Here is a 12,017-nt window from a genome sequence, read left to right on the forward strand (position 1 = left end):
ACATAAGGCACATTCCACTACTAATTCCGTCAACAGAGAAGCGAATCTTCTAAGAAGAAAATTTGTTATATGCATCACAACTACAAGGTGCTCAAATATTCCTTAACTAAATTGACCGCAATCCAATCAAGACTTAATTTTAAAAGGCTCATTAACAGCATCTAGTGATAAAATGGACTCTCCCTTTTCACTGAAACTCATGTCTCATTTCATTAGACATGGACAATTAACTCATCTCAGTATTAGATCTATGGCAGGGTAATTAGAGTAAGTTTTACAGGTTACTTAAAGTGTTACTTGACTAATGAAAACAAAGGTTTATTCTCACTGGATCTATCTTTTTACTACCCCTCCAAGAGTGTCTCACAAATCTTAGTAACTGTACTTTAAAATAAATAGAATTTTTATTTCAAACCCTCCCAATCTTTCTTAACAATTAATGTGGGCAAAACAGTGATTCTACTCTATTGAAGTGTATTGAGATACTATCCAATCTGAAATAAATATTTAATTTTTATTGCACTGCTTATACTCTCTTATCTTAAAATAAGACTAAGCCACTTGAGTCCATAATAAACATGTAACCAGAAGGAGAACAAAAAAAGTTAATATTCTAAAATAAATTTTGTTTTAAAAACACACACAACAAAAATGAGGGGGTGAGAAGCAAGGACAAAAGTAGAGAAGACACTGTGGAGCTAGTTTACAGTCCTGAAAACCTAGCAGGTCATGTCACAAGCTGGTATTTAAATCAGTGCTGCTGGAAGTGTAGAGCATGCAAGTATAGAAATCAAGAGTGTTTACAATCTATTACAGCATTCCGACTGGATAATTTTGTCTGGTGATATAAAAAGTTTTAAATAGGATTAAATTTTTGTCTTTTTAAATTCCATTTCTCTGATAATTAATTTTATTATATTTTACAAAAGGATTGGTCTACAATGGATTAAAAATTTTTTGCAATAGTCTTTTATTGCAGATCATTTGAAAAGCACTGATTTAAACTCTTCTAGAAAGGCAGGCTTTTCTTTCTCTTTAAAAAAAAACCAATTAATTACTTTCGAGGGTGAATTCCATACCATGTCCCATGACACTACATTAAAAAAAAAAAGGATTAAAGTTACTAGGGAATTAGTTTATAGCTAGAGCAGGATGCCTTTAAGACATAAGTACTGTTATCAAATACGTCAAAGGCTTTAAGGTTTAAGAGATTATATTTGTTTTGAATTCAAAGCAGAACCAAGATCAGAGGATCTAAGTTTAAAAAGATACAGGTTTTATCTCAATACAAAGAAGAACTTTCTAAGCAAAGCTGTCTAAGACTTGGTCACCTGCTTGTAGCCTTCAGTCTTCTCCCTCTTCTGCCCATCCCTTCTACAACTACTAAGTTATCTTTAAAACAATTAATATATCATATAACTTCTTACCTTAAAAACTTGTAAGAGTGCCAATGCACTGCTTTCAAAATCAAAAAATTCTTTTAATTTAGTATTCAAGGCCCTATATCCTTAGACCCACCCTTGTCTTCAATAGCTACACTGCTTCTCTGACCATACCTCATGACTTCCACTGCAATAAAGCCAAGCATTAACGTGACGACATACACTGGCTGATCCTATTTCTGATGTCTAGAATACCATTCCACTCGTCTACCTTACAAATTCCTACCTCTAGTCCTATGCTCTCTAGCTTTCCTTAAAACCCTCAACATGCAAAAAGAACTTATTACTTCCTGGACTTCCCATAGCACAGCATATAACATCTGTTGTAGTATTTACCACACTACATGTTAGTTCATTGTCAATACATCAGTCTCCCAGGGGTGAAAGCTCCTTGAGGGCAAAAATCATAGGCATTCAAAAAATATTTGCTACCTGAGAATGTATTAAATTAACTATGACATGAAGTAATAAAAATTGAGTGACAACCGTTTGCAGTATAGGAAATAAAATATCACAGAATTAAATATCATAAGGGTTGTTAGACTCCATGGCTTTAATAAGGTTCCTTCCCAACCAGCAGCAATGAAAGAATGGGGAAAGATCATCAAGTATAAGGAAGTGTCTCGGAGACCAAGGCTAAGATCATCCATACCCCCCTATTCCCAATTACAGTACTATGTATGGGTTTGAAAGGTGGACAGTGAAGAAGGCTGATAGGAAAAAAATTAATTAATTTGAAATACAGTGTTGTAGGAGAGCTCCATGGATACCCTGGACTGCCAGAAGGACAAACAAGTGGGTCCTGGAGCAAATTAAGCCTGAACTATTGCTGGAGCCAAAAGTGATAAAACTGAGGGTGTCCTATTTTGGGCACATCAGAAGGCAAGATTCTTTAGAAAGGACAACAATGCTTGGAAAGGCAGAAGGCAGCAGGAAAAGAGGAAGACCAAATATGAGAGGACTGACTCCATAAAGAAAGCCACAGCCATGAGTCTACAGAAGCTGAGTGGGGCTGTTGAGGACAGGGCATTGTGGACACTCATTCACAGGGTCCCCTGGAGATGGAACTGACTTCAGAGCACATAACAATGACAACAACTTTCATAATCACTTTTCTAAAGTAACTGATTTGTTTTCATAGCTAAATACTACTATTCAATCAGATTTATGAAAGTTTATAAGTATACAATTTATAAGATTAACACTTTAAGAGAGAATGTAGAAGTTCCTCCTCTCTAATACATCAAGTTAAAGGCACCAATGGCAGGCAGTCGAAGGCACGTAAGGCAGGGATATAAAGTAGAGGAAAAAAATCATTCCTCACAGGGTACTGCCTTTCTCAACTAAGGATTCCACAAGAGAATCAAGTCTTAATGCCTGGCCCAAGGCATAAATTATATATAATTAACTTCTCTCCTACATAAATAATGGTACTCATTATGAACCATTCCCAATAAAACTGAAGAATTTCTATGTTCCGTGGTCCAGATGAGGAACCCTAGCTAAAAAAGAAAATCACAGTACTTTTCCTCGTGAAAACATTTTAAATAGTAATTAGTTACTTAGGCCCAACCAGAAGTTTATTACAATTATAACGTATCTTTAGATCAGTTATAATACCATTTCAACTACGTCTAATCATATTTATAAACGAGTTCAATGGTAAAATAAGAAATATACTGCAAAAAAAACAACTAATTGGGAAACCAGAGATGGTTGCATTGCTCATAATAGCAATGACAACTTTCACACACATAATATATACTTATGGAATAGACTCTTTAGAAGAGGCTATAACAGATGTTCAGTCTCCTGCGTAAACTATAAAAGTTTAACTCTGTTGGTGAATCTGTTGGGAAACTGGTACTCTCATACATTGCTGATGGTAACGCAAAATAAGAACAACTCCTAGAGAGAGGAATTTAGCACTAGCTAGCAAAATTATATATTGCAATACTGCTTCTAGAATCCTATCCCAAAGATATACTAGCAGGTACATGAAAACATGTATATAAAAACTATTCAATGCAGCACTGTCCCTATGTGTAAGAGAAAAGACTAGAACCAATCTAAGTGACCATTAAGAGGGGCATGTTGGAATAATTTATGGTATATCCTCACAAAGGAGTATGATGAAGTTATTAAAAGGAATAAAGACTGTCTGTATCTACTCCCATCAAATGATCTCAATGATGTACTGTTACATAAAAAAATACATAAAGCAAAGCACAGAAAAAGTGTAGAGTATATAACGATCTATGAAGGGAGTGAGAAATTACACACATACACACAAACAATTGTCATAATCGTAACTTTTTATGTCAAAAAAAGAAAAGGCAAACCAAAAACTAAAATAAAGAGCCAGACTTCTCTGAAAATTCCCTACATTGTAGTTTTGACTTTGGAATTATGTAAATATTTTATAAGTAACAGGAAAATAATTTAAGCATCTCCTAAAACTAGCAACCAAGTGCAACAAATGAGTTTGACTGTGGATCCATATGATGACATATGTTGTTCACTGAAAACTTACTGAGTGGTTTAAAAGAGAGTCATTTGTATCTCTAGTGGAATATACCCTAAAAACAATAACAATTGGGGAAAAATTGTTTTCACTGATGAAACTGTTGGTAGTACTGTTTGTATGGCTATTCTGAGATTGTTTTGTATATCTTAGATTAAAACAAATGAATCGTTATTTTGTGTCACTAGGTAGGAATCAGAATTTTCACTGGGAAAGAAAGAAAATACAGACATACGATGAATTAAATAACATGTAGTCGTCTTAATTTTGGATGAGAATGAACTTGTAAACATTTATCTATATTCCTGAGTATGTGTGTGCATGTATGTATCTCCTAGTTCTGTCCTGAAAAGGTCTACAAATAATGAGTATCACTAAAGACCACACTGCAGCCTCTAAATACTATTTTTCACCAATAGTAACCTGGGTTCCTTAAAGAAATGGTTGATTCCAAATCCAGGGAGGAAATCTTACAAGATGAGCCTGGACTATCAAAGTTACTAGACCCAACTGCTGGGATTGTGTCAAACGGAGTTAGATGTGAACCTGAAGGGGCCCCCACTGGCCAAACAATGTGATCATCAGTTAAAAACACTAACTACAATGAAGCAAAACACACCAAAACTGTTTAACTGCCTTCACTATGATACTCGAAAGAAAAGAAAACAAGACTCATTCATTACCTTTGGAAGATTCCTAGGAACCGACTCACTATTTTAAAACTAGTGAATAAAGAAGTGAGTAGTTATCTAGCCTTTCCTATAAAAAGTAAATCTAGCTAATGTTAATGAAGAAAGAGGACATAGCTATTTTGCAACTCCTACTGAAATAGAGGGCCTAAAAAAACAATCAACAAGGATTGCTAAAATCACAGAGAGAGGAAACTAGATTTTATGTACCACTACCACAACACTACTTGTGAAATACTCTTTCAAAAGAAAGAAAGGAAATGAGGAAGGCATGACAGAAGATCTGAATCTAATCAAACCTTTGTCACCACCAATTTGTAAGAAATACAGGGGACAGAGATAAGTGTTAAACACCACCATGAAAATGCAATCAGCAAAATCCAGGGGAATTCTCAGGACAAATAACTCAGTCCCTTGACAAATAAATTGCAAGAGAAATGAGGGTAAGAGGGAGAATGGCTTAAGAGATTTATCAATCAACTTCAACGTGTATGGCCCTCATTTGGATACCATTCAAACAAACTTTTTTAAAAGCACATTTATGAGACAAGAGGGGAACTACGAACACTGACTAAGTATTTGATGACATAAAGAAATTTTCCTGGTGATAAAAAAATAAACACAATAGCATTAAAGAACCTTTCTATTTTAGAAACACCTAATAAAATATTTACAGATGAAATTATGTCTGGAATTTGCTCCCCAAACAATCTGGCAGGCAAAAGGGGGAGGGCGGGCAAGGGGGAATGAGAGTAAACGTGGAAAGAGACAGACAATGCTAACACTGGGTGATGGATAACTATTGCTTAAAATTTGCCATGATGAAAAGTGTTTAAAAAACTAAAAGATACCTATGTTGTCAGAAAGCTAAGTATTCAACAGGATCCATAAAACAGGCTATTGGAACCATGCTTGTACTTAATGTTATGTCACTGGCTATCATGGCCTGTTTAAAATGTCAACCAAAAAACTGTATTATTAATTTGATTTTTTTCAAAGTGTTGAGACAGCAGTAGCATCTTTCATAAAAATAAAAGCCTAAGTCACCCCCATAAATCAAACAAATTTATTTTTGTTTATTGCTATCAATATTGCTTAAAACATCTTTAAGTGTGCTTTCCTATTATCCAGGCCTAAGTCTTCGACATTATAAAGCTCAATTATTCGGTGAACTGACATAGGAGAAGATAAAGGGTTGCTGGAGGAAACAATAATTATAAAGCATCACATATAATATGACCCCCTTTCTATAACACACGTGAACATACATATAACTACATGGAGAGCAATCTACAAGAAGCCACAGCAAAATGGTCAACAAGAGTAGTCTCTACAGTGATAGAATTAAGTGCTTTTAATTTTTTTTTTTTTTTAAAGATTTTATTTTTTCCTTTTTCTCCCCAAAGCCCCCCGGTACATAGTTGTGTATCCTTCGTTGTGGGTTCTTCTAGTTGTGGCATGTGGGACGCTGCCTCAGCGTGGTCTGATGAGCAGTGCCATGTCCGCGCCCAGGATTCGAACTGACGAAACACTGGGCCACCTGCAGCGGAGCGCGCGAACTTAACCACTCGGCCACGGGGCCAGCCCCTTGTGCTTTTAATTTTTTTAGGCCATCCGTACTTTTAAACTTTTCTAAAAATATCACATATTCACTAACTAAAATATATATTAAGAAAGTAATAGAGCTATAAGAGATATTTAAGAAAAATTTGTAATGTAAATGAAAAGTAGCACGAAAAAAATGTTATGAAATTCTACCAATGTTTGCAATTATGCAATATGCCTCTCTAATAACTTTTCATAAATCATGTTCCACAAAACACACTAGTTCCTCAAGAAGTTATAGGTATATCTCTTAAAAAGGAACGACTATGGTCAAGACTATGGGAAAGAAATATAAAGTTAAAAACTGAATTAAAACTTTACTACAGATTACTCTGATTTTAAACTCAAAGCCCATATACTGATGAGAATGTTGTATATTGCTGAATTTGAATGGCTAGTGAGATATATGTTTATACTTAGTGCAGTCAGTTAGAAATGAGGGATTGGATAAGTTATTTCACCTCTTTAAGCCTCCACTCCTGTTAGAAGAGAAAAACTATCTTTTGAGGTTGTTGCATGGTATGAAACACCTGAAATACACCTCAATTAGCCTTGTTACTTACATCAATACCTCTTTTTGTCTCCATCTGTTTGTCATATTCTTTCTCAAAATAATAGTCAAGCAAAAAATGATAGTACTTTCCATTTTGACTTTACTTTTACTAACATTTTTAAGAGCCCAATGAGTATAGTAACTACAGCATAAACCAAGATAATTTAGTTAACAATTTATCATGTGCAGTCGATTTAAATTAAGTTTACAGAAGACACTGCTGGTATTATAAATCTATAAATTCTTCACAGAATCCACATACCATAATATCAAACATATGGAAGCCATTCAAATTAACTTGATATGCCCAAAGTAAACCTGTAGCATTCTAATAAAACTAAAAATGTAATCTATAGCCAAAATTCTTCTGGTGTCTTAATTTATTGTTTTCTTGCATAGGTAAAATCTGTAAACTTTTTTTATTTCAGTAGACAATAGTAGAAATTAAAAATAAATAAAATGTGTGAACTGCTTCTGCTTGTGGTTAAGAACAAAGTGAACAAGACAGAATATGGACGCACCTAGCACCACAAAAACAAAACAGAAAAGCTATGAGACTACGGCATATTCAAAGGTCACAAAACAACACAAAAGTACTGTTATTTCCAAAGTTTAAAAAACTTTAGTATTCCCCCATGATACATTTAAGAGTTTAATTCTAAGAGTGTTAAGATAAAATTTATTAAGAATAATTGTTAACATTAATTGATCATTTACTATGTGCCAGAACACTGGTCTAAAAGCTTTACAACTACTTTAATCCTCACAACCACTGTAAGGGATAAGTGACATTACAACTCCCATTTTATATGACACAAGGAGAGTAAGTAATTTGCCCAAGGTCACAAAGCTGCTAAGTGATAGAACTAAGATTTAAACCTAAGTAATCTGGCCGCAGGGCTCACTCTTAACCATTCTGTTCTTCTGTCAGACAGCAGAAAATGTTCTTCAGGCTACAAGTTCAACCCCATTTGAAAACAGAATTCATGATGTCTCACTATACAGTTCCAAGCTCTGATCCTCAGTGTCTATGAGTACAAGAGTGGAGTGAGTGGAGGGCCATTTCTAAAGAATTAATAGAGGCTGAGGAGAGGGAAAAGCATGTTTCGTTAACGGACTGATAGAATAATACGTTTAACTGATGGGTACAGTAACCTTTGGGTGAAGATATACTTGTGGTTCAGCTGTTGAGATTCCATCTCACTGCCCCTCGGCTATTAAATTAGCATTATTTAATGTCAATGCGACAAGAGTAAGTGCAAACATGGGAACGAAAACTGCATGGTAATACAAGATTGCCACTCAGCTGATTCAGAATATACTAAAGTTTTTTTAAATTCTAATACAAAAAAATGTTTTAAACGGGGCCAGCCCGGTGGCGCAGCGGTTAAGTTCGCACTTTTCACTTCTCAGCGGCCCAGGGTTCGGAGGTTCAGATCCTGGGTGCAGACAGGCACCGCCTGACAAAAAGCCATGCTGTGGTAGGCGTCCCACTTATAAAGTAGAGGAAGATGGGCATGGATGTTAGCTCAGGGCCAGTCTTCCTCAGGAAAAAGAGGAGGATTGGCAGCAGTTAGCTCAGGGCTAATCTTCCTCAAAAAAAAAAAAAATGTTTTAAACACATCATCTAAATATGCTCAAGGAGAACTCACATACTTGCCTCAAAATATCTTTAAATTCAGCTGACTAGAACAGGATAATAAGATTTAAATATGATCAATATTACTGAGGACTTTCCAACCTTTTAGCTACCAAGTCATTATTTGTAGGGAGAGAAAATGATTGAAATCTAGACACCTTATGGGAGAGCTTAAATGAAATGAAGTGGGAAGCTCAGAAAAGAAGCATATCACAATAAAGTCAGGATACCTTGTAGGTATGGTATTCATTCCCTAAGCCCCACAAAGCAATTCAACACACATGCTCCAACATAAGCTGACCACAGGTCTATCATTTGATAGCCCTTTCAAGGCAATATATAGTCATGCATCGCTTAACAACAGGGATACATTCTGAGAAATGCATCATTAGGCTGTTCCATCATATGGACATCATACAGTGTACTTACACAAACATAGATGATACATACAGCCTACTACACACCTAGGCTCTATGCTACTAATCTTACAAGACAACCAGCGTATACGTGGTCCATTGTTGACTGAAAGAAATGTCATTATGCAGTACACAACTGTATTAAAATAACACCCTTCCTAACAATAAGTTTAATATTTTGCAGTCAAAATCTACGTTATCTTTTAAAATTCAGTCAACCATTTTTTATACAGATAGAAATTCAAAAGTACCCTGCCTCACAGTATCACTGGATAAAAGGAAATTAAGCATATAAAAACCTTCCTAAAAACAATAAAGTAGACTTTATTAATTAAAGTCTTTATTAAATAAAGTAGTCTTTATTAATTAAACTAGCCAAATAAGAACTGGCAGGAGGAAAAAAAACAACAGAAAACAGGAAATATATAAAGTAAAATGTCTAGAAAATTTATAACCAACACAAAATATTACTGAAATCCAAAATGCATCTCATATGGCTAGTTATAAGCTTTCTTTTTCAGTTTACTAACTCCCCCAATGATATGACAGATCCAAAGTTACTCATTTGATCATTTTCATTTAAATCTCATCAAAAGAAACGTTTTAGATTTTTCAAACTTTTAGTCACATATTTTTATATATACATTATAGTCTTGATGAATTTCCAAATTGGCAGCTTCTCAAGTGTAAATACCAAAGTAAGTTGACATGACGGACTGAGTGATACTTTAGTTCTAAAGGAAAAATAATGATAATTAACAAAAGAAAATCATGACAATACCTTTAAAATGTTCCTGACATGAAATAATGTATGGTGCCTTATGTACAAAAGATCTAGATATTATATTACTAGAAAGCAAAGCACGAGCAATTTATTCACATAAAGCCTTGCCCCTACATTCAAGGACTTACCTTCTTCTTATCCCTCATTGAGCCTTTGCCTCGGACCATTATTTTACATCCTGTTTCTGCTTCAAGCTGTTTAGCTGTAAGTCCTCTAGGTCCAAGGATTCTCCCAACAAAATTAAACTGGAAAAAAAAACCATCATAATACATTATTCACTTGCTTGAATTTATAACTCTTAATATGTATATTTACTTTCTTTTTAGATTTTTTTAATACTAAGTTGAAATAAAATCTTAGAGTCCTTATGAATTTCTTGCTAAGTTTGGGGGTATAATTACAATAGTTCATTGTTTAGCATAAAATTTTCATATGTATTAATACAAATTATGAATTAGGAACAACAGTAACTACCTAAAACAGGCACTATACTGAACTGTCCATCAACTTGTAATCTAAACCAGAGTATAGTAAAGAGTTTGACAAAATCTTAGATGCCACCCAAGAATGCAAATCTCTTCAACAAAATTCTTTGTAATGACTAAGTTCAGGGAACTGCTCATTACGTTAAAAGGTAATTGTCTTTTCTACGGAAATCCTTGGGAAAACTCCTTTCTTATTTATCTAAGAAGAAAAGTTATACTTTTTCCAACGCAACTCTTCAAAGAGAACTCTACTTTGAGGTTGGCTGTCAGAACACCAATGGCCAAACCTGATTTCTACCCTATACAGAATGTTTAAGTCTTGAGAATACTGTATATATTTTTCATCACATTGTTTGCACAATTTTGTCTGCATTCTTATTTTCCTTTCTTTTTTCCATTTCTACCTTTAACTTACACTACTACTTTTGCAAGGAGCTTAAACTCTTTTTATAGAAAGGACAGTGAGATAAACCATAATATAAATAAAGAATTACCATCCCTCAATAGAAACTTCTAGTATTCATATACAGAAGTTTTTTTTTTTTTAAAGGCCAATGGGGAGAAGAGATAGACTGTAAATATTAAAAGGTAAATTTTCCTCATTCACGTATCACCTGCATAAAAGACAAAAAAATGAGTGTTTACCATCAGTTCCACGAAAACCCATGGGTGGTTTTATTTATTTATTCAGTCAAATAGGTACTGATTGTTAACACTTACAGCTTCCTACTTTTTTCTTGCATTTGATCCTACTGTTTATATATCATTAAATGAAAGTAATATGCTAGAATTCACTGCTGTCAGGGCTTAAGAAGCTAGGGCACTTTAATCTTCTGGCTTCTCACTTTGCTTCACTAAGCTGCTCACCAACACTGCCACATCTTAAAAAAGTGATTGGCCAAATGAAAGATGGGTGGTACACATGTATAGCTGGAAGAAAGACCCCTTCCCCCTCAGAGAACTTTGATACAACTTTTCCCACCCCAAGTTGAGACTCATAGACTTTGATCCTGTAAGCATTTGATCTAGTTCTACAAGACCCCAAATTCTGAAATTTGCCTGAACCATCTTTTTATATTCAAATAAAACCCCTTATCCTTGGAGCTGGCCTGGTGGCACAGCAGTTAAGTTCCCACGTTCCGCTTCAGTGGCCCAGGGTTCACCGGTTCAGATCCCAGGTGCAGACCTACGCACCACTTATCAAGCCATGCTATGGCAGGCATCCGACATATAAAATAGAGGATGATGGGCACAGGCGTTAGCTTAGGGCCAATCTTCCTCAGCAAAAAGAGAAAGATTGGCAGCAGATGTTAGCTCAGGGCTAATCTTCCTCAAAAAAAAAAAAAAAATTATCTTTGCCTAGTTTCTCAGCATATAATACTTTATCTATCTCTTTACCCAATCTAAACCCTGCTGTCATCCATTTTAACATGCACTTGCTTCCAACCTAGAATCCCCTACATCACCAATCTGAGTAAACTCAAGTAATATGCTTAGTAGTTACATTCTGAAAGCACATAGATTCCAAGCAGTATCCAAGCTCCAATACTAAATAATTATTAGGAATTTGAAAGTCAAATCAAATTAAGTCTTAATTACATAATGAAGACAATACTAACCATCTGATAAAGCATAGTGAGCACTACATTGTACACGGCACAATATATAGAAAAGATCTGATACAAGGTCTGGCACACACAGTGGACAATTAACAGCCTACCAAATCCACTACAAATTCACTTTAGGAAACCTTAGGCTCTCAATCAACAACTCAGCTTACAATGTCCACAGAAGGGGATATGATCAATATCAAATTTGCTCTACAGAACTCCAGAGAGACTTGACACTCAGCCACTGAGTTCTGCAGAAAACCATAAAGA

The 12,017-nt window shown here is 34.9% G+C and overlaps 1 protein-coding gene across 32 annotated transcripts in view; it reads right to left on the reverse strand.

Annotated features, from left to right (window-relative positions):
- QKI (QKI, KH domain containing RNA binding) overlaps positions 1-12,017 on the reverse strand; it is a 151,705-nt gene that overhangs the window by 83,300 nt on the left and 56,388 nt on the right. For all 32 annotated transcript variants that reach the window (XR_011535525.1, XR_011535526.1, XM_070602984.1 and 29 more), the window contains one exon: positions 9,781-9,897. Coding sequence is in view for 30 of the 32 variants with exons in the window: in XM_070602984.1 (XP_070459085.1) it covers positions 9,781-9,897 (117 nt within the window). In the remaining 2 variants the exon portion in view is untranslated. The remainder of the gene's footprint in view (positions 1-9,780; positions 9,898-12,017) is intronic.

The sequence above is a fragment of the Equus przewalskii genome, chromosome 32 (assembly GCF_037783145.1).
Source record: "Equus przewalskii isolate Varuska chromosome 32, EquPr2, whole genome shotgun sequence".
NCBI lineage: Eukaryota > Metazoa > Chordata > Mammalia > Perissodactyla > Equidae > Equus > Equus przewalskii.